General features: G+C 40.4%; 1 protein-coding gene across 2 annotated transcripts in view; it reads left to right on the top strand.

The window, feature by feature from the left end:
• HHIP (hedgehog interacting protein) overlaps nt 1–24,613 on the top strand; it is a 79,205-nt gene that overhangs the window by 32,700 nt on the left and 21,892 nt on the right. For both annotated transcript variants that reach the window (XM_081875325.1, XM_081875326.1), the window contains exons 5-10: nt 16,698–16,849; nt 18,404–18,577; nt 19,172–19,315; nt 21,661–21,782; nt 23,086–23,209; nt 24,443–24,573. In XM_081875325.1, the coding sequence (XP_081731451.1) occupies nt 16,698–16,849; nt 18,404–18,577; nt 19,172–19,315; nt 21,661–21,782; nt 23,086–23,209; nt 24,443–24,573 (847 nt within the window). The remainder of the gene's footprint in view (nt 1–16,697; nt 16,850–18,403; nt 18,578–19,171; nt 19,316–21,660; nt 21,783–23,085; nt 23,210–24,442; nt 24,574–24,613) is intronic.

Raw genomic sequence — 24,613 nt, 5'->3', positions numbered from 1 at the left:
TTTGTACTACCATATTGCCAGATAGAAGGAATTCACCAGTCAGAATTGTCATTTTAAGGACTTAAGCTGTGGATTTAAGGCTGTGTGGAGATAAACTTTCGAACCAAAGCATGTTTTAAGAAGAGCGTGGAATGTATAAGAACTTTGGAATGATGCAGTTAAAAATGCCGTCGCCATATTGGGAAGTTCTGTCAGAGGACTTAAGTCTGAGAGGAGAAATAGAGAAATAGAGATGTTTTTATATTGTGGGTGAAACTCCTCAGTGGGACTTAAGAATGACAGTTCTGTAATTAATGATGGAAAGAGCGCTGCTATCTATGAAGGTGATGATATATGGAAACCATCTCGATTTGAGGATTGGAAGAACGGAAAATTCACACAGGATTATTATTGGTGTTTATCGACTTAAGGAGACTATCAGAAGAGATCATAAAGAAAAAAGAGAAAATATATGAACAAGATGTGATGTGGAAACAGCAAGATAAGACTGGATAGAATTATGAACTCTGTTTGGACTGATTTGGATTGATTTGGACATTAACGCAGTAGCAAGAAGATGATCAGAATCCCCCTTCAGATCTTGAAATATGGGTCCCCCCAACAAAATTTAAAATTCGGCTTTGTAATTTGGAATTTATGTGATGTGATTTAATTTGATTTGATTGGCTGGTTAATAAAAATTAATTTTTTAAAAAAAAGATAGAAGGAATTCCTCCTATTTATGAAATCTGACTTAACAAATGTTGTCCCATGTGGAAGCTGATCATGTGTGGGCACTCCCCTTTCAGAACCTAGGACTTTTACCATATCACAAGTCACATTTGGGTGGCTGGTGTGATTAAAATTAGAGGTTCTGAGTGATGAGCAGTGGTGAATGGTTCACCAACAGAGGAGCCCATTTCCAGTCAGTTTTAAGGCATTCCCTCACCCACTTGATCATTTTGACTAGCCTTAGTTAAGTCAGAAAAAGCTATGAACCACTGCCCTGAGGTAGTCATTCATAGGATGTGGTGAGTTTTAGAATCTGTCCCAAAGCATTGTCTGGAGGCACATGATGCAGCTGTCTTGTCAAAGCAACATATTTCTGGGTGTGGGTAATGTCTGGATGGAAGACTATCTGGGCACCAACTGTCTGCAGTCTTGATTTCCATGGTGGAAGAAAGCTGGATGCAAGTGCGTTAAATATATAAAAATAAAAAATTGGCACATGAGCTACCTTTGGTGCTTTATACCATTGGTTTTCCATGTACCACTGCTAAACCTCAGGTCCTGTTTGTGGACTTCCCATAGACATCTGGTTGGCCACCGTGAGAACTAGATGGCCTGATCCAACAAGGCTCTTATTATGTTCTCTTCATGGCACACAGTGCCATACACTTTCCATTCAACAGTGGAAGAGAGAATGGAGGATCTCTTCCTTCAGCTTGTGTGGCATCCTTTGGCCTTTTGCTGCATTGAAGGAATGGAAAGCAAAGCAAAGCAGTTACATTAGCCAAATACTTTTTTAAGAAGTGTGATGGAGCTAGCCACTTCCATCCTGCTTCCCAAGTATAATATTTGAGCTTCAGCTGGAGCACTGCAGCTTACATCACTGCAACTCAAGCCAGCCTACAAAACCAGATTATTTCTTCCTAAGGATGAAGATTGTACTTCTAGGCCTGTGATGTGTACAGTGACAGGTGCTATTAGATTTTATTAAGGACTCCTTGCTACAAGGAAAATCAGTGACCTTGTTGTTAAAGGACAGCACTTAATTCTCTGAAATGCTTTTTCTTCTTACTCCCCTGCTCATTGGTTGAGCACATGCCATGCATGTAAAAGTTCCCAGATCCATTCAGCCTGTGGCATCTCCACAATGGGCTGAGTCCTCTCTGAAACCCCAGAGAGCTGTTCCCAGACAGCATAGGTTAAATGCACCAATAGTCTCACTCTGTATGAGGTGGCTTCCTGTATTCCTTCCTTCTTTGGCAAATATTAGAAAAATAATAATAATAGTGGCATAGACATGGTTTCCCTTTAGCAATTAGGATGTGAAATATGAGATACGATTTTTAACAGTGTGTGCATGTGAAGCATTTTTCAGGATACAGACATACGGTAATCTTCTGAACTTCCCTGTCCAATTTCAGATAGTGTTTACCGGTAGGCACACAGACTAAACCTTGGACACTTTTAAAGGACTGGTAAGGAAAAAATCTTCTAGATTCGTTCAAATTCAGAGAAATCTAATTTGATTAGCTACTATGGCTCATTTTTTGCCCCTAAACTTTATCTGCAATATGCATTTGGAGAGACGGTTAGTGTTGCTACAATCATTCTTTAGCATCTGTTTTCTCATAAACTTAAGCTCTTTAAAGTGTGTGTAAACAAGCCTTAAACTTCAAATACAAGCCACCCAAGAGATTACACAAAATAATAAAAGATTGTTAACAAACTTACTATGGAACAGCACAAAATTATGACCAGTAGACAAACATATTCAAGGACCAGGTCAAATGTCTGGAAAAAGGGGATAGACAGATTTCTGCTTACAGCATTAACATTTTGTTACAAAGCAGTCCACTCATGCAACTTCTTTTCATGGTGAATAAGTCCTCTCTCTCTCTCTCTCTCTCTCTCTCTATATATATATATATATATATAGTGAATACTTAAGATTTTCCATGGTTTGTGTAGCAAAGGTAATCCATATTTTCCATTTGGATAAAGAGTGCAGGATTTGGTCCCAGTGTTCAACAGGCCCCACAAAAAATTATAATTCCTGCATTTAAGCAGAAGCATGAAATAGACCCGGAGCAAATAGATAACTATTACATCCTAACTTATTAGCACCAAGTCAGAGTTTTCTCTCTGAGTCGAGTTAAAGGATAGACTAGAACTACTGGACTTCTATGGCATCATTTGAAAGCCCATACCATAAGTATATTCATGAATTCCCCAAATAATTTAGCTCAAAGTTGTCCAAATTCATAATTGGTGGTTTTTCTATGGCTTCTGTCTGGCCCAAGACTTGCAGAGTCCTCTGTGACTTCAGAAAAACTAAAGCAGTGGCAATCAAAGGCTATGACAGCTGGGATCTGCAAAAGGCTCTTTGATGTCACAGAGAACCTTGAAGGCCTTGCTGACTTACCTGCAAGAGTATCAGAAGCCCACTCTGACATCAGAGCAGCTCATCATCCCAAGGCATTAAGTGAGTCAGAACAAGAAAAGAAGAAAGAAATGGTAGCAAAGAGATTCAGCATAACACTAAGCCAAACTGTGACTTAGCACAAGCAAGCAAATGTGTGGGTTCATGGAGTGAAGATCATGGTTTGCAGTCCGTCCCCAGTCCTGTTATTGCCTCACAACATGGAGCTACGCCACTGTTGGGCTTAGCATTATATCTGAACCTGGGCTCATAGTTTTTCTCCTCCAAGAGCAAACCTTTATTACAGCTTTTGGTTTGTCTGGAGCTACAGCAGTACTGGGGGATGAGTGCTTCAGCTGCAATCTTCATTCTAGGAACCCACACATTTGCTCATTCACCCATATTTGGTCAAAATGTTGGTCAGTGCATTTATTCTTCACAAACAGCTAAGGGAGCAATAAAAGCACCAAGTGTTCCATTTTCCACAACTAGAGTGGCCCCATTCAATGAATAGGCACTAGACTGTGGCCATAACACTTGTTCAAACTGTATTTTCTTCCACATTTTGTTAGTTTTATAGTTTGGCCATACTGTACATATGACAGAAAAGACTCCTGGTATTTCAGATTCACTGTATACCCCTTTCAGCTACTAAACCATGCACAACCATTTGTAAATATCAGTTCTTTTAAATAAAACGTCCTTCATGTGTGAATAATTTGGAAATATGTGCCGAAATACAGCTAAATGAATTTGCAATGCAGAGCCTAAACATTCAGTAATATCACCTGAATGGAGTAACATTTACAGTTATCTAAACTAAATTCTACTTCATATATTGCAACAATTCAAATTTTATTTATCCATGTATTGCATTTCTCATTTATTCATTAACTATGAAGAAACCTATAAACCTCCTTCTGATTGATGTATTCATTTAGTCTTCTCTTTGTAAAAACAAAAACAAAAAAAGGATGGCTATTCACAGAAAAGAGAAAGAATTATTTGATTAGCAACTGGGATCTATTGTGCATATAGCAAAGCTCTGGTTCCCATCAGATAGTTTTTGAATTCCACAACCAACTTTGAAAACAGGTTCCATACTGCTTTCTTCAAATAATTTACATTTCCAGTAAGCAGCCTGAGAAGCAGTTTAAAACTGGTGAAGTCTCTGTTAAATAGTAATACTCCTTGAAGAGTGTAACAAAGCTGGATAGCTCATGTTTCCCAGTATCTGAACTTTACTAAGTTCGTTGAATAAGTATTTGCTGCCCCACACCTGCCACTTACCTCTTCAGCCTCTCTTCTTGAGTGCTTTTCAGCCAACTGAGGCCATGTCTGTTATTGGACTTTGGCCTATTATTTATTAATTCTATTTATAACTCCCACTTCACCAATTGGTTCCAGGGCAGGGTACCTACAATGTAAAAGCAACAATCAAGCTTAAGAGTAAAGCTTTATGGTGCAAAAAATATATAAAAAGGACAATTCCTGGATGCGAAGATTCAAGTTTGGGGCATTAACTATTTCAATACATGGTCAGCTGTGAATTTGCTGTGTGTCATGGGCTAATACTTATATAAATCAACCCCAAGCTGCTTGTTAATATGGGGGAGGCGGTGTTCTTCCACTAGTCTTATCCACTAAATTGTTTTCCTTCTGAGGATATAGAATCATAGAATCATAGAGTTGGAAGAGACCACAAGGGCCATCGAGTCTAACCCCCTGCCAAGCAGGAAACACCATCAGAGCACTCCTGACATATGGTTGTCAAGCCTCTGCTTAAAGACCTCCAAAGAAGGAGACTCCACCACACTCCTTGGCAGCAAATTCCACTGTCGAACAGCTCTTACTGTCAGGAAGTTCTTCCTAATGTTTAGGTGGAATCTTCTTTCTTGTAGTTTGGATCCATTGCTCCGTGTCCGCTTCTCTGGAGCAGCAGAAAACAACCTTTCTCCCTCCTCTATGTGACATCCTTTTATATATTTGAACATGGCTATCATATCACCCCTTAACCTCCTCTTCTCCAGGCTAAACATGCCCAGCTCCCTTAGCCGTTCCTCATAAGGCATTGTTTCCAGGCCTTTGACCATTTTGGTTGCCCTCCGCTGGACACGTTCCAGTTTGTCAGTGTCCTTCTTGAACTGTGGTGCCCAGAACTGGACACAGTACTCCAGGTGAGGTCTGACCAGAGCAGAATACAGTGGCACTATTACTTCCCTTGATCTAGATGCTATACTCCTATTGATGCAGCCCAGAATTGCATTGGCTTTTTTAGCTGCCGCGTCACACTGTTGGCTCATGTCAAGTTTGTGGTCAACCAAGACTCCTAGATCCTTTTCACATGTACTGCTCTCAAGCCAGGTGTCACCCATCTTGTATTTGTGCCTCTCATATTTTTTTTGCCCAAGTGCAATACTTTACATTTCTCCCTGTTAAAATTCATCTTGTTTGTTTTGGCCCAGTTCTCTAATCTGTCAAGGTCATTTTGAAGTGTGATCCTGTCCTCTGGGGTGTTAGCCACCCCTCCCAGTTTGGTGTCATCTGCAAATTTGATCAGGATGCCCTTGAGTCCACCATCCAAGTCGTTGATAAAGATGTTGAATAAGACCGGGCCCAAGACAGAACCCTGTGGCACCCCACTAGTCACTCTTCTCCAGCATGAAGAGGAACCATTGATGAGCACCCTTTGGGTTCTGTCAGTCAGCCAGCTACAAATCCACTGAGTGGTAGCATAGTCAAGTCCGCATTTTACCAGCTTCTTTACAAGAATATCATGGGGCACCTTGTCAAATGCCTTGCTGAAATCAAGGTAGGCTACATCCACTGCGTTCCCTTCATCTACCAGGGTTGTAATTCTGTCAATTCTGTAATTCTGATATGTGCAGCAAAAAAACATATTGCTCATAAGCTACTTCTGGAAGACTCAAGGAAAGAAATTGCTCTTGACAAAAATCATGTCCAATTCAGGAAATGTGTGGTTCAGCCACTTGGTAGCAATGACCATAATGTAATTAAACTTGGCGTCCTCCCATGGGGATCATAACATAAACCAATAATTTCACAGGAAACTTCATTTTTTTAATAACACGGAAACCAGAAATAGCCTAAAGGGGAAAGTTAGGAAATTAAAATCTATATGATCAGAACAGAGGCTGTTTAAAGATATCCACTCAAGTATGAAAATTTCTGGAATGTGAATAAAATAAAAAGGTGTTAAAGCAAAGTGGATGAAATTATTAAGACCGAACACATTGTATCTGGAAAACCATTTTAATTCATAATTAGGCTGTAAACTTACTGTAAAATGTAACAGCAATATCGTACTGTCATTGAACTAGCTTGCAATGTTGAAAGTAAAGTTAAATACTTGAGGATTTTAAAAAAGGGAAAGGGTCAAATAACTAACAACTGGTATAATGACTAGAGCACAATCATTATACATTATACAGTGGTACCTCGGGTTACAGATGCTTCAGGTTACAGACACTTCAGGTTACAGACTCCGCTAACCCAGAAATAGTACCTCGGGTTAAGAACTTTGCTTCAGGATGAGAACAGAAATCGTGCGGCGGCAGCACAAGGCCCCATTAGCTAAAGTGGTACCTTGGGTTAAGAACAGTTTCAGGTTAAGAATGGACCTCCAGAACGAATTAAGTTCTTAACCCGAGGTACCACTGTACATGCTAGAACACAGCAAGCTGAGGTACATATTCACAACCAGTGGGATGTAGTTAGGGTTAAGAGCATAAGAATAGCCTACTGGATCAGGCCAATGGCCCATCTATCCCAGCAACCCTTTCTCACGGTGACCAACCAGATGCCAATGGGAAACCAGCAAACAGAACATGAGCAACTGGTATTCAGAAGCATTATTGCCTGTAGCTGTGGAGGTAGAGCAAAACCATCATGTCTAGTGATTGATAGCCCCTTCCTCCATGAATTTGTCTAATCCTTTTTTTTAAAGCAATCCAAGTTGATGGCCATCACTGCCTCCTGGGGCAGCAAGTTCCACAGTTTGACTATGAACTGCATGAAGAAGCATTTTATCTGTCCTGATAACATTAAGGTTGTAAGGTTAAGCTACCAACATGAGTTTGACCAAACTGCAGGAGGCAGTGGAAGACAGGAGTGCCTGGCGTGCTCTGGTCCATGGGGACACGAAGAGTCGGACACGACTAAACGACTAAACAACAACAAAGTAAGAACTAGTGTGGTATGCTTAGCTACAGTGCTAACTTTGACTGTGGGAAACTCAGGTTCTAATCAACCATAGGGCTAAGCCAAATAATAGCAGTATCAATAGTAATAATAGCAGTAGTAGCAGTAATACTGAAAACCTCAAGAAATCTTCACTATGGCTGGATGCAGTCCATCAACACAGATGAACATTTGGTTAATTTTTATGTCTAATTTTCTCTTATTCTGAGTATGTAATAGTTTTGAGCGGTCATACAGTTTGCTTCAGGCATCAGACTTCTAAACAACGCTGTTCTTTTATTATTTCATTTATTGGATTTGCCGAAGTGCCAATGCGACAGACGCCCAGAGAAGTTAACATGAAATGAAACAAATGTTACAACTGACCTTATTTAATTAATGGTGTTATAAAGTTCACTGACCTCTTTAAGAAAAAAACAACAGTGAAAAACACCGGTGCTTGTTTGAAGGAGACCAATCCTCACAAGGCAAGGAATCCATGCTTGAGTTTACTGGAGTGGATTTCTCCCTCATCCCTAGTGAAGACTTCCCAACTGTTATAAGATTTCAGCCATATAACCATTCATTATGCCCATATACATATGACTTAGTGAAGATCAGGGCAGCATGTAGATAAATCACAAGGGACTGAAGAAAACCTTTGGTTTTTCTGGCCAATGGAATGGTTTAATATAATAAATAAAAACATTAAACAATATATGGGAGACGTTATTGCTTTTGTTTGTTACTGTGTTATGTATTTTTGTGTTTTTATATTGTAGACTGCCCTGTGACCCTCGAATGAATGGCAGTGTGGAAATTTAATAAATAACGTAAATAAATCATTTGCTTCAATCATTATGGCATACATTCAATTTTCTATAATCTGCATGTGCTGTTATATCTAAAGGTGCCCTTCTGCATGTGGAAAGTATGTTCCACTCATAGATGCAGTGCTTCCCACTGTGTGAAACAAATTAAATGAATCTCAAAGGATATTCTTATGCTTGTGTAATCTCTTGCACGAGTGGAAATGTGAGTACTATTATAGAACCTGCCAATTAGAGCACTGTGTAAACCTTTTGTCATATATTTGTGGAACTGCACTAATTTTCTTTCCACTCATCGTTCTTTGGAGCCAGTTCAGTCCCCACCCACCCCTCCCACCTTGGTTTATCAGTTTTAAGAACATAAGAAATGTGAAGGAGTATTTCTGCAGTTATAAACAGAGGAAGTTATTATATTGCTTTTTAACGAATGCTTAGGCAGTTTCAGACATGGTCCCCTGGTTACAATTAAGTTAGTTGTTTATATATATATATTACCTACCATTTTAAAAAGTAGCTATTGTTGTTTGTATTTATAGAAACTGTTATTCCCCTTCCTTTCCCCTTCCTTTCCCCAAGGCAAACATGTTACAAAGTACTAAACTTGAAAAATAACTTAATTTTAATAAAGTTATTTTTCAAGTTTAGTACTTTGTAACATGTTTGCCTTGTGGTCAAGCAAAATTGCTGTTCTTGTTAATCCTGCCCCTTTCCAAGGGGGCTTCCAGTATAGGACATGATTCCTGCCTCCCATCAAGCCTAGGTTAAGCTAAGTCGTGCTCACTGGCCTCAAGCATTGTAAGCACTGGGAACAAGCAGGGAGTTGAACCAGGGTCTTCCCAAGCTAAGTCAGGCAGTATAATTACTTGAGCACACGAGCCCTCTGTAGTAGCCAAAATATCTGAATGGGAACTGGCCATCTTTGACTTGAAGAATGGATCTGTCCAGTGTCCTTAAGGACCCATCTCTGGCCACCATACCTTTGATGTTTGTCCCAGCTTATTGGTCTTCTGCTCTCACTGTCCACTCCAAACTACTGCCATACCCACCTCCTCTGACCTCCTCTGTGGTCTAACCCTCACCAGGTCTGACAAATGTTCTGTTCAGTTGGGGAGAGCAGATCATACTAAGTCAACATTTATTTAGGGTGATGTGGTGACTGTCTCCAAGTACCATATCTTCTCCCAGATAGATAGCCTGGATACACACTGGCTCTTGTCACTCTTGTCTCTTGGGTAGTGCATGGGAAGGCAATGCACTTTTTCTCCTTGACATTATTCAGTGCTTTTTTCTGGGGGTGTGCAGGGGTATGCATACCCCTAAACATTTTGGGAATCTTTGTACTTTTGTCCATTTACTGTATTTATTTCCCCTGATTTGAAATATAAAATGGTGGTTTTCTTGAGTCAAAATGTGCTCTAAACATTTGTTTAAAAGAAAAAAAACACTGGCATTATTAGTAAAGAGAATTTGCTGTCTATGGATCTTCTTTGTAGCTGAAATTGAAGAAGCCTTCCTAGTCATCACATTCAGAAGTACCCAGGCAAATGTTGGTGCTGATATAAACTGGGGTTGCATTCTGCCTCCAATTAAAAAAAAAAACCTGAACCACAAGGAAATTCCTCATTCACATGTATATTTTAATCCTACTAATGAAACTTTTGAGAGCCTTTCCAGACACTCATTTGCTTCTGGGCATACATCATGGATTCCCACAGATTATATTAGTTTTGTTCACATTGAATTGCTGTTTTCCAGCATTCACCTCACACTTGCATTAAACTCTGAATGAAATCACATGAATGGACATCCCCTGGGGAACTGGGCATCATCCTAAAATGTTACTTGAAATGACCAAGATTTTCTGGAAACAGATGTTTATGAATGGACATCATAAATGTTGCATACTGATTTTTCAGTACAGATTCAACAGTTCTGCAAAAATCAGGCTCTTTGACTTTTCTCAAAAAACAATCATGACTTCTTCTCTATCAGATTCTAAAAAAAAATTTAAAAAATTGTATGCCACAGCATACCTCTGATCAGCTTGGTTACATCAGTATTTTGTAGTTAGGCCCATAATTGTGATCAAGCATTGTGTATGGGAATTTTTTTGTTTAGAGATGATGAATTTCCTAGGAAATGAGCTTTATTCATATTATCTGGACTCTGTTTTCTTTATGTAGCTATGGATTACTTTAACACAGGATGGAGTCCTTAATTTGTAACACATGATTAAGTTTTTATAAATTGCTACATTGTATCTGTATCATTCCTGGTCTGGTGTGTGTACGTATGTTTTAACAAAGATGACTTAACATAAGACAGATTTTTGTTAATGGAATCCATTCCACCCAGAAGGTGTTCTTTACAACAAACAGGAAACACTGCTATATATAACACAAGGTCTGAGCAATGGAAAGATACATTGATGATGTCACTTATTGTAAATATTATTTGTACCTGCTAGTTTATTTCAGGGGAAATTAGGAGAGTGACATCATAATGATGGCTGACTTTTATTAATGCTCGCTCTCCCTTGCTCTCATTCATTCCTAGATCGTAAATTGTTATAAAGGGAAGAAGCAGCCTTAAAAATTCTGTCCCTCTTATCTTTGTTGTGAAGATTGTTTATACAAAACATACATTTGATATCACTAGCTCTGTTATTCTTGCCATTAGCTTTCATGTAACTTAATTTTGATATACAGTTAAATGATTTGTCATGGAAAGCAGGATGTGATCTAAGCCAAGGGACAAACAAGATGTGCTGTTGGAGATGAATGAAGTCTCTTGACATTTAGGGGGGTGAGGATTGGTGGGTTGTTGTTTTCTTACTGACTTACAACTTGGGAGGCAGCAAGTTGGAGTTCTGACAGCTTGCCCAAGCCCCTGCCCACCCCCCATGGATCCAGCCTATGTGGTTCTGCCCTAGTTGTACTTCCCAGTCCTTTCTTCATAGCTGGATGTGTAAGAAGTAGATATACAGAAGGGCAAACCATGGATATTGCTTTTGCTGGACTGGTGCAACTAATTTCAGTTATTATTCTATTTTTCCCCACTCTCAACTTTACATTTAGGGTAGGCTGTAAATGAAGTAAAGATATCAATTCTCAGTTTTTAAAATTAGCATATAAGCAGACTGGCATTTCCTCAGCATTAACTAAAATTTGATCATTATGAACCATTTGCCTGTCCATTAAAAGATAGAGCTCTAGATTATATAATTTACTATTGGCCCAGTATTCTGTATTTTGTAAAGGGGGTCATAGGAATTGAACTTTATATGTTATTCTAGTAACTTATACCTTTTAAATTGTTGATATGAACATTGTATAAATAGAAATTTTATAAATCTCTTTAAAATGTGTCTTTTAAAAAAAAGTATGACCTTTAAGTCACAACAATCTGTTACATAACTCGGCAAGGGAAGTCACATGGTCGTAACCTCATATTTCCTTAAATTTATGATTGTTTCTTGGTGGTCCAAAACACATTTCAAAAAGTTCCCTTTCATAGTAGTAATCTTACTAAATTGTTTAATGTTTAATGTTTGCTCTAATAAAGGTCAGCACAAGTTCTTATTTAGATTTACAATGGGAAATATAAAATCTCAGATACCAATGAAACCTCAAGCAATGAAGTCAGGGATTTCCAGTGTTATGTTTCATTCTAATGATGCGAAGATAATGCCTTTAGCTGCATGACCACTATATTAGCTACAGACCATAAAATAATCTTTATGGAAACAAGGAGTCAGAAACCACGTATTTCTTACTCCAGCCAAGCATTCTCATCATTAGTAATATTTGGTTGGTAAAATCCCCCAACCATTTCAGTATCTCCTTCCTTCCTGCCTGCCTGCCTGCCTGCCTGCCTGCCTCAAAATATGAGGGTGTGTAACAAAAAGAGAGCAATCATTGTGGCATGTTTTCCTGCTCTTGGATCATAGAAATATATAGAGCAGCCTGACGCTAGGACTGGTGGTACCCAGAAAAAACACTTTGGGTTGTACAAAACATGATATGACACTTCTGCTGCAGGAAATTTTACAGGTGTTGCAGGCAGATGTAGTGTGGAGTAGATGAAGGCAGATGAAGGTATTTGGTTGTGCTGCTGCAGATGCACCAGGGTGTTTCTTCTCTCTGTGGTTGTTTCTCTTCTGCTCACTACTGTGGATATACAACCTGTCTGTCTGTCTCATCTGCAAGGGTGATGACCCCACACGGCAGGGTTGAGGTTGCCACAAATAGGTTTATTGAAAATATGGGCCGAGTGGATCCATATAAATGGTAAAAATGACCATATGATGGCTTTACAATGGCCATGATGCAAAGTTCTGCATGCTATTTCCAAACACGCGTCAGAGATTTTTCAGTTCTCACCCCGCCCATTTCTAACAATAGCTCCCCTTGCCCCTAAAATGCTCTCCCCAAATTAGGACAATGAACCCTCTGGAGTAGCATCCCACAAGGCATTATCCACAAAAGTACATTGTGCATCCATGCAGGTTGCTCTTATCCCAGACTTGCAACTCAACCTGCATTTTTCATGCTGCAGCAATGTGTGCCAAAAGACATGGCAGCTTCAACTTTTTATGGGCCATAGTGACTTCCAGCTTCATTCATGCATTCATTTTATATAAGAGTGTTTATATACTGTCATCTCATAAAATATCAGGGCAGTGTACATCAATTTAAAAGCATTAAATAAAAATTAAAAGCAGTACAAAACAATTCTTAAAATGACTAGCTACTCAAGAAAATTTCAAACAGCTACATAAGCCTATCTTCAAGGTTCACTTGAATACCAAAAGCGATGTTGCCTGCTGAATCTCTGCTGGAAGTGTGTCTCACAGCATGGGACTGGCGACACTAAGTGGTTGATTTTTGGTTAAGTTCATTTGGCATCTTTAACATGGGGGATAACTATCAGTGCTCCTCCGGATGATCTCACTTGGTTATGTAAACAGTGGCTCCCTGGGTGAATCTCAGCACACTGAGCTTCTTCCACTTGATCACAACCACTTGAAAAGCAACTTTGCTACAGAGTGTCAACAACCAATTCCTCTTGAATTTGTTGTGAAGAAGCATGCTTGATGTTGGCCCAAAAGGTCACATCCATAGAACAGATGCTTATCCGTTGCATAGCAAATATAGGTTGAATTTTGAGTTGGGAACATGATGAAGCAATTGCAGCTTGAATATTCTCAACATAGCTATTTGAATTATGCATTGGCTGTCGAGAACACGCAGACTGCATTCATAACAGGTGGCTATTTTCACTATAGAAAAGTTTAAGATATAAACATTCACCTGGGAATTGGCAGTATTTTTTTCTATTTTTTCAAACAGTAGTGTTATGAAAAGCTAAAGTCAAAAGGTTCTTAAATGGTCAGTAGTGGCTAGCTTATTAAATAGCCATCATTATCCCATGTTGCTATAACATCATTAAACCAATGTTGCTAAAACTGGGCATCAGTGCACTTTAATGCAAATTAGATCTTCACACTATAGCAGCTCTTCATGACGCCATTCGGGGAAATTGGCAGGGCTGGAGATCACAAGGAATGAATGAAATGCATGTATTGTATAAACATAATGTGCAAATATGAGTTCAAATGGAATACACCGCAGTGACCTCAGATATTAGGTTCAGGATAATCACAGTTCATATAACTGGTGTTCCATTATACTTTGCGTAAGGATACTGAAATCAACATATCATGGCAACTTGGCAGCAGCTGCGGATTGTTTTTGTTTATGAACTTAGAAAGAGGATGGATGGTTTACCAAACCTTTCATCCTAGATGCTGCTAATTGAATGAGCACTTATGAGGCCATTGAAAGTGCAATGTAATTAACTGTTGCTGGGATCCAAAGAACCATACTGGGAATGCAGTGGGGACTTTCTGAAAGCAGCTCTCCACATTACTAAAAAAAACAAACAAACCAGCAACCAAAACCCAGTGGAAGTCCAACAATGGTCTCTGATGGTGGCCTCTAATTTAACATAAAGAGGGGGAAATCATGGGGGAAACAAGGGGTTCCATGGCCCACTGGTACTTGCAAGGAGGTCCTGCATGTTCCTAATGGGTTTTCTTGATCTTGACCCATGTCTTTGATTTCAATGGGAGTTGAAGGAGCTTAACTTTGCATTAACTTTGCATTTAAGTCCATTTTTGCACCCAGTTGCATATAACAGATTGGAGTTGGTTATGCCTAAAGTAGACCCATTGATATCAGTGGGATTTAAGTTATGTCTTTATAAGCTTTAGCCCCATTGATTTCAGTGGGGATATTTCACCTCAGAGGTCACAATCTGACACAGGATAAGGCATGTTTCAGCCCATTGATTAAAATGGGTCTAGTTGAGGCAAGTCTAGCTCCAATTCAAGAGTAAAGAACTGATGTAATTGTGCCATTAAGGAAAATTATGTTTTCATGCTGTAGCTTTTCTTCTTGAAATCATTATAGAATTTCACAAAGACTCTCCTCCCTGGAAGAGAGGGGAGTGGTTGTGGGCGGGAGCCCGAGCTCCACCCCTAGCAGGGGGCATTAGCCCCCTGCCTCCCCCCACTGACCTGGCTGGTGCCCACGCCCATCGGCAGGCACCCAACCAGGTGCCTCCGAGTGGGCGTTTACAGCAGCCTAAATGCTGCGGCGCCAGCCCCTCCTCGGCCTCACTCTCCGTCGTCCTGTCGCGACCCTCGGTGACATCAGGGGAGAGCCTATAGTTGGATTAGCATCAACAGGCTCCACCTACTGGTGAATAAACCCTCCTTGTTTTAGACATCCAATGCCTAAGCCAATACCTTTTCACTGCTGTAATCAATAAAGTTGTGGTCTTTTCTTGCCCATTAACCTTATATCACGTGTCCTTGTGTATTCATTCCACATTGCGGGGGTCGGGTCCTCGAACCACAACCTGCAATCTATAAGTCAACCTGTATTTATTTTAAAGGGCATAAAAACGAATTTCAAGTTATGCAGATTGTACAATTTTGTTTGCCAAAATGAAAGCTTGCATTCTGGCCCATTGTACAAACAAGAAAAAGCACCCTGAAACAGAATAGTGTAAAAATATTCATATAAAAAGTCTTCATGTCCTATTATAAATGATAATATAAATGATATACAAGCACAATCTCCACATACAGAAGTACATTGTATCATATTTTATCATGGATGATTTGTCATATTAAGGAACTGCATTTCAAAATTATTCTTTAAGTACAAGTAGCAAAGAAGAAGAAGAAAATGAACGACAATATATCAAGATCACTAAAGGAAAGAATAAGCTCACCGATAACAATCATTATGGTGCACACTTATACATGCCTACTCAGAGGTAAACCCCATTGACTTCAATGGAACTTACTCCTTGGTAAGAGAGTATAGGATTGCAGCCTTAAGTATATCATGCTGCAGGAATAACTAGAGTGAGACGGCCTAAGAAGCACCTCATAAACAATAGCATATTTAACTTATGTTCAGGAAATTCTTTTCTGATCATACCCCATTCTGTGTATTTTTGAATCTCTGTTTGTATCAATACTTATTAATTAGATATTTTCTGTAGAAAAGTACATTTATGCTAGTATGCTTAGAGGGTGCTCTTTTGCATTCTGCACTTCAGAGCTCTGAAATATCCCCCTCCCTTTCCCTCCCACCCCTCCCTTTTTGGGGTTGGGGTTTTTTGTGTGTGTGTTGTGTGTTTTTTGCTGCATTTTGTTGCTGGCATTTGTATTGTCACAGTACATGAAACTGATGCTAAACATATAACAGTACTAATCTGTGTGGCATACATAAATAATGAAAGAAAGATGTTTGGGCATTTTCTATTTTTGTTTTTTGAAATAATAAAATCCTTTGCGCTATGGACCCCCGTACAGAATGATGCTTTCATGCAGTGAGAATGGAGGCTGCTTATTACCTACAGTATGCTAGCAATGATGAACAGACCACCATCGTTGTGACAAGTGATGTAGTTGCCTCCAGGGTAAAACAAAGGTTTACATATTACACAAGCAATTTAACTGTTTTCTAAACATATTGCCAAGACAGTGGGAGTTGGCACTGTGTTTCAGGGCTGGGATACTTGGATTTGAAGTGACTGCTGATTATAGACCTTTTTCCTAATTTGCCTTCTGCTTATAACAAGCAACCTAGTAATCCAGGAAAGAATTCTCTGCAGCACTTAAACTTGTCTTCATGGCTTCCCAAAGATCTCTCCATAGAAAAGGAGTGAGGAGGCTTGTATACCAATAGCTACACAAAACAATTGTTCTCTTCCGACTCTCAAGGAGCAACAACCGCTGCCGCCCCCCCCCCCCCAATTCCCCAAACCGGATGAAATGTTTTATAATCCTTTTTTGTGCCATAGTTAGAAAAGGAAGAAAGAAAAGAAGAAAGGAGGCAGGCAAAGATTACTCACAAGAAAGAAAGAAACTTTTTTTAAGGGGGGGTCCCTCTTCAACACAATAAAGAACATAATTAACTTCACAATTCTTTGTTTTGCTTTTTTTCCCCATTTGACTGCAGGGTGGAGATGAAAGAGGGCTCTTAAGCCTTGCATTCCATCCCAATTACAAAAAAAATGGAAAGCTGTATGTGTCCTATACCACCAACCAAGAACGATGGGCCATTGGGCCACATGACCATATTCTTAGGGTTGTAGAATACACCGTGTCCAGGTACGAATTTTGTAAACAGCTTCAGCAGCAAGTCCCCATATACAGTGTACTTCAGCTTAGTTGTGTCATATGCTGGGAATCTGTCAGTCCCCAAGCCCAGTTTTTCTGCTTTTGCATGCCTTGCTTTTAAACAGGTTGCCCCTCATTTACATAGGATCCATCTAGATACTGTCAGTAAACATCCGTGACAGATTTCAATCAAACACTGCTCAGGCAAGCAGCAAAGTGCAGTGCCTTGCTCCTTTCAATAAATCCTCTTTATTCTATAATGATTAATGCTGTATTATGTTCTATCATGTTATTGTTATTAATTGTTTGTAAGCCACCATGGGATATTTACCTGAATGAAAAGCAGCATAGAAATATAATCAGCCGAACCAATCTTTATTCAAATGTATATCCCAAATAATTTCAAAAAAAATAAACAGTAATGCACATTTTTTGTCTTTGATACAAAATTCTAGTCTTTTGGAAAGATCTGACACATCACTATTTTTGGAATTAAGAAGGTTGACTATTGACTGAGGAATCTGCAACAAAGTCTGACTCCATGCAGGACAATGCTATGCTAACCTACTACTCTTCTGATCTAGCTTATTAGTGGCATTTGAGCAACAAAATTCATCTTGATGGTGGTTTCTCAAGTCTTAATATGGCTTAAACTGACCATACCCACTTCCTTTTTTCCTGGACATGAAGGAATGAGGAATGTTAGCCTCAAACTGAGTTGGCAGCCATACTACATGTGACTGACTAGTTGCTGGTATGCCTCAGAATGCTCTTTAATGAGATCCCTTTGGAGAGTGGTTCAGCTGTACCTCTCTCTAACGATCCCTTAAAATCCACTATCAGTCTATGTCCTCACCACCTACAACTGTGCTGAATAACATTTGTTTATTTATTTCCGTATGTCCCACCCTTTTTCCAAGGACCTTGGGGTGGCATACACATTTCCCCCAAAGTTATCCTCACAGCAACCCTATTAAGAGAATAGTGTCTGGTCCATGGTCATCTTATGACTGAGTCACCCCAGCCCTAGTCTAAGACTAACTCAGGGAAGAGGAACCCGTGGCTGTTCATATGTTGTTGGACTCCAACTCACATCAGGCACAGGCAGCGTTACTAGCCTTCAGCAATAACATCCAATATCTGAGGTGCCACAGGTTCCCTAAGCCTTCTCTATTATACCACACTGGTTGCCTCTTAATATCAGCAACAAAAACCTGAGATACATTCAGGATGCAAAACCTTTGCCACATGGCAAGCAAAGGAACAAAACAATACCCCCCCCCAAAAAAAACCCCACACACTGTTTGATGGCCAGTCACAGTCCACTAAGGAATCATTGGCCCCCAGGCCAATTGAGTGGAAGCTATCATGCCTCACCCATGTTTAAAAGGACCTAGGACAAAGCTTTATTTCAAAAACCATATGTCCCTGCCATTCTGAACTAATGCAAGGATAGTTCTGGGGCAGAGAAGAAACATTTTAAAAATAAATTTAATGGAAATATATTATTGAGATTAATTCCACAATCCTTTTTCTGTGCTACAGGAAAAATCCACATCAGGTTGATACGAGAACAGCAAGAGGTTTTCTAGAAGTTGCAGAGCTACACAGAAAACACCTTGGAGGACAGCTGCTGTTTGGCCCTGATGGGTTTTTATACACATTCCTTGGTGATGGGATGATCACTATAGATGATATGGAGGAAATGGATGGTTTGAGGTATAATAATTACCAGTGGATAAAATCTTTCTTATTTATTGTTTCTTTTTCAGCACCACACCCTCTAAAATAATTCTACCATTTAGATGTCCAGTACAGATCAGTAATATAATCTTCATCATTGAAAACATGTGCCAATCCCCCCACTCACTATATTTATACAATTCATGTGCTGATCACTTCAGTGAATGAATTGGAATAGCAAGATGCAGACCACCACCGAAGCATTAATGCTTAATGGAGGAAAATATATATTTATCCATACTGCTCTGTTTATACTGCTCCCCACTCAATATAGCTAAACACAAGTACCAGTCCTCCAAAATGGAGGAACTCATTTGAGCAAATGTGTCCAGTGAAAATCATAGGTGCATGCAGCATGTCATTTCTGTCTTCTAAAGAGGCCAAACTGAGACTTAACAAGTGGAGGCAATTTGGAGCTACGTTATCTCACAGAGTTAGTATGCTGCATTAAACCCACAGAGATTACCCTTTCATTGGGTAATTTCCTGTTTATTTCACTACTATTTAAATGAATGCTGCCAAGTAAAAATCCTTTTAAAAATCAATTGTGTTATCCTCCAACTTTCTCAGTGATTTTACAGGTTCTGTGTTACGCCTGGATGTCGATACTGATTTCTGCCATGTGCCTTATTCCATACCACGGAGCAACCCACACTTTAACAGCACCAATCAGCCTCCTGAAATTTTTGCCCATGGACTCCACAATCCAGGCAGGTAAGTAGGTTATATTTCTTTTTCAACATGACCATAAACTAACAAGGAGATAAACACACTTTTAAAAATTGAATATTCAGAGACAATCCTTCATCTATGCCCATAGGGAAAGGGAGGAAAAAGACAAGAAAATAATTTAACTGAAAGGGTGTGTGTGTGTTTACTTCATGGGGATGTATATTTGGAACAAGGTCTTACAACTGTGAAAGAAGATCCATGTGTTCGTTCGGAAATACTGTATTAGTATGTACATTACATTCCAGTCTACTAAACAAATACCCTGTGGTGAACTGGTGTTGCCATAGGGAGATTAGAGTGTAAATCACTTTGCCAGCCATACATCTAAGCACAACAAGAACATGCTCTATGGGGAGCTGGCTTCAGGCACTAGGCCTGTTAGAAGACCAACTCTTCACTAGAAAGATGTCTACAAACGAGACATGAAGGCTGGCAACATCAACCCTGCTGTGTGGAAATCCCTTGCAAACGACTGCAGTGCCTGAAGACAACCAGTGAGGTTGTGTATTCACAGCAGTGACCAGAGCAGGAATGACCACTGGGAAGAGCACAGAAAGAAGAAACACCATGGTGTGTCTGCAGCAGCACAACTGGATGCCTTCATCTGCCCCAGCTGCAACAGAACATTCTCTTCCTTATTGATCTCTACAGCCATCAGGTGCTGTAACTCTCCAATGGTTTGACTTTTCCATTGTTTTCCAAGACAGGCGGATGCCGAGCATGAAGTTGTATGAATTTCTTTTGGTTTTTGCACAAATCAGAAACAAGCACTCTGGTCCAGGAATTTTCAAAATGGGTTTTTGTTTCTGTCAAAGGGCTTGTTTTTCTAATTTAGTATAAAATATTCGGGTAGTCCTTAAAGAACACAAGAAGAGCCTGCTGGATCCAACCAATGGCTTAACTAGTCCAGCATCCTGCTCTCACAATGGCCAACCAAGATGCCCCTGGGAAACCTGCAAGCAGGATCTGACACTCCCCTCCTGCAGTTCTGAGCAACTGGTATTCAGAATTTTTACTGCCTCCAACCTTGAAGGCATAGCATAGCCATCATGACTAGCTGTCATGAGTAGCCCTCTCTGTGGATCTGTCTAATTCTCTTATAAAGCCATCTAGACTGGTGGCCATCACTGCCTCAATGTAACTTATGAATTGCAAATGTTTGATACCCTGACTTTAGTGAAACTATGTGGTTAGCTACATATTACAGTATACATGTAACAGTAAGGTAAAGGTAAAGGGACCCCTGACCATTAGGTCCAGTCATGGCCGACTCGGGTTGCGGTGCTCATCTTGCTTTACTGGCCGAGGGAGCTGGCGTACAGCTTCCAGGTCATGTGGCCAGCATGACTAAGCCACTTCTGGCGAACCAGAGCAGCGCACGGAAATGCCGTTTACCTTCTCGCTGGAGCGGTACCTATTTATCTACTTGCACTTTGACATGCTTTCGAACTGCTAGGTTGGCAGGAGCAGGGACCGAGCAACGGGAGCTCACCCCGTCGTGGGGATTCGAACCACCGACCTTCTGATCAGCAAGTCCTAGGCTCTGTGGTTTAACCCACAGCGAAAGAGAAACATAGTCAGAAGGGGTGAATCCGACGGTGAGAGAAGCTGCAGAAGGAGAGCCTGTGTTTCCTGTTCCAGTTTCTCCACTCCAAATCCCTTCTCCACTCAACACTAACACATACCCCAGGTTCCAAATGCATGTTTACCACTTAGTTTCACCACAATCCCAGTATAAAGTATTATAGATTTCCACTCAGTAACTCAAACCAGCTGAATAATTTATATAAAATTATAAATAAGTAGTACATCGTAATGCTGCAGCAATTTCCCCGCCTGCGTCAGCAATTAACTCATTCATGTGCCACAACAGTGGCTACTGCATGCATCATCAATAACAAATCCAATAACATGACAACAGTAGGTTATAGCCCAGCCACAAAGTCAAAAGATTTCTGCAACTACACCCACACACCGCTCCATCTTTCCATCAAAAGACATTATGACAGTTCAAAGACACATTCCAGCCAGGCAAAAGCATTAAAGGAGTGTTAGAGGTGAAGCCAGAACGAGTTGTGGTCTGGGGTGGGGTGGCTAAAGGATTGTCTGGAGGACCATACAGAGAGGTCCAGAGGGCCATATTCAGCTCCCAGGCTAAGGTTTCCAACTTGCATAGTAAACAAACCTTATAAGAATGGTCATTTACATGCACTTGGGGATCAGCATTTCAGCATGGAAAGCATTGTTTTGTATTCTGGTATAGAAGCAAAGTGGTAAATGACAGAAGGCTTGCTGTTTCATCTCTCTTTTAACATGCTGTTGAACAGGTGTGCCGTGGATCGTCACCCAACTGATGTAAATATTAATTTAACAATACTTTGTTCAGACTCCAATGGGAAGAACAGGTCCTCAGCAAGAATCCTTCAGATAATAAAGGGAAAAGATTATGGTAAGTCCTATAATACGTACAGTATATTTAGATAGCCTTCCAAGAATGTGTAGGATAGTGAGTACAGCCCTACAGGCATATCTAATATGTTATATGTGAAAGGGAGCAAAAGGAAGATTTAAAAAATATTTTTACCATTACACTCCTTTCAAATTAAAGTATTTCTAGTCTCATAGTTACAGATACATGATTTTAAAATGTTGCAGCATTATCTACAACCCAGAACAGAATTATGAGCACTTAGGACCCATTGAAATCAGTGGAACTTGAGAGCATGACTAGCCCTCTTCTAGATTTTAGCTTTAGCTATTGCACATATTTGTGGGTACATTTTATAAATGCCATACTAAAGAGTGATGTGGTTTGAAAAGGGATTTATTAAGCCACAGTTCCAGTGGAATTCTGGGTGATTCTAATGAAGATGAAACAAAGCAATTTTGTGATGCAAAATTATGACCACCCAGGAAAGAATGCAATTAGAGTCAAGTACTGTGGTCCCTTGCTTAAAAGAATAATTTATCAGATTGCATAATATTGTCTTACTTACCCTAAAAGCTTAACATGCAAATTCATTTTCCAAAAATTAAGGAAAAAGTAAGTGCAGTAGTCTCCAGCTTGCTAGAGTCTAGCAAACAAAAATCATGTCTGTGCCAATCATTTAAAATTATATATTTTGGGAAAACAAGGAAGAATCTTGTGGCATCTTAACGAGTAATGAAAATGTAAGATTTTGTAGACTAGAATCCACTTCATCTGAGGCGTGAAGTGGAGAGAGAAAACAGTTGTGCAAGATGCAGACAAATGGTAATGAAATGCAAAAAGTAGACTGTGGAAATTCAATTAAAGCATGCATAGGATTGTGTTGCATAAGATCTAATGCTGGACAAATGTTGTTGACTAAAGAAACTGTAATGTTATTTTAGCCTAAATTCTACCTTGCATTTTCTGGTTTGCAGCACTGGGGTTGTGGTTCGAGGACCCGACCCCTGCAATGTGAAATGAATACACAAGGAGAGGCTGGCGCCGCAGCAAAAGGCTGCTGAACACGCCCCCTCGGAGGCACCTGGTTGAGTGCCTGCCGAGGGGCGTGGGCACCAGCCAGGTGAGGTGGAGGCAGGGGGCTAACGCCCCCTGCTAGGGGCGGTGCTCGGGCTCCCGCCCACAACCACTCCCCTCTCTTCCAGGGAGGAGAGTCTTTGTTGAAATACAAATATCCTGATTTTTTACTCTCTTCTTTCAATTAAAACATGTCTTTAACAAATGAAATTGCATTTAATCTAACACTATGGTAGTTCCTTTTTAGAAAGCGAGCCTTCACTTTTGGAATTCAAGCCATTCAGTAGTGGGCCATTGGTTGGTGGATTTGTATACAGAGGTTGCCAGTCTGAAAGACTTTACGGAAGTTATATATTTGCAGACCGTAACGGGTAAGTTTCTTTAAAACTCGCACAAAAGCAATACAGATGTAGCCCCCCTCACAGTAAGCTCCTGCATCTTCTTCCTCCCACACATGGCAACTACTAAGCACCCTTTTCACCCATTTATGAAGTCACCATTTCCTCTGATGCTGTAGACTGTTTCATGCCTCTGCTTTCATCTTCACCTACATTCACATTCCTCCTCCTCCCGCCTTTTCTGCAACCACCCCTTTTTCTCCCTGCCCCCTTACTTTATCTCAACTGTCCCTTGCGCATAGATCACACCCATTTGCGCATAGATCACACCCATGCCTTCTTCTCTATCCTAGTCTGCAGTCCCCTTTGTGCACACATCCCATGCTGATATATGCTACTGTATGTTTAAGATGAACATCTTAAGAGCAAGCCTGTCAGTTAGTTTGTTCAATTAGGGAAGGTTATGTTCAGTTAATGGATGTTGCACATGTATGGGTGTTTGCTTGTTAGAAAATATCTGGTCGAAATTACTACATTGAATCTGGGACTTCGTGTTGAAGAAAACACATGGTACCGGGAGTGAAATGCATTTTGTGTAGGTACTGTGGGATATTTGAGGGCTCCACATCTTTTGGTGAGTGGTAGATCCGTTGTTGTTCCCAAGAGAGGGTGGAATCAAAAGCCCCACCAATCAGGGGCAGAGGAAGGGGGTACGGTGGGGGCGATCCGCCCCGGGTGTCACCACTGACGGGGGTGACAAAATGGCAGGCAGCACTCACCATGAGACATGCAGCGTGCCTGAGCCATGCGTCTCTCCTGGTCCGCCCGCCTCCTCCTCCCCAGCTATAGGGCGGCTGAGTTGAAGGAGGCAGGCAGACTCCTTGGAGACCCCGCAAAGCATCCTGCCCTGGCTGGCCCCACCCCCGCAGGCGGCTGGCCCAGCCCCTGGGCGCAGATCACGTGCACCGCCCCAGGCACCCGATCAGCTTGATCCGCCACTGCCACCAATCACATGAAAGGCCTTTTAGAGCACCTCAAGTAGCTCTCAGTGACCAAAGCATAATAGGTCTGGATTCATCAAAACATTGTGTTATATTTCATGAGAATTTATCAGTGCTCAGAGGCACAAAGTATAATCTGGATTGTAGGCTTTATGGCTCAGATTTTAAAGGACTCCATTTTACATGTGTCCATTATAGTTCTAGATTTTATTGGTGCAAAGCACACTGTGTAACATTTTGTCCCTTTTTTTATTTGTGTTTACAGAAATTTTTTAACGCTGCAACAGAGCCCCGTGACCAAACAGTGGCAAGAGAAACCACTTTGTCTGGGTAACAGTGGTTCATGTAGAGGTTTCTTTTCAGGACATATCTTGGGATTTGGTGAAGATGAAGTAGGTAAGACAATAACAGCTTCTTTAGGATATTATTATATTTA

The sequence above is a fragment of the Podarcis erhardii genome, assembly GCF_964252035.2.
Source record: "Podarcis erhardii genome assembly, chromosome: 9".
Taxonomy (NCBI): domain Eukaryota; kingdom Metazoa; phylum Chordata; class Lepidosauria; order Squamata; family Lacertidae; genus Podarcis; species Podarcis erhardii.
This window is presented reverse-complemented; position numbering and strand designations above follow the sequence as displayed.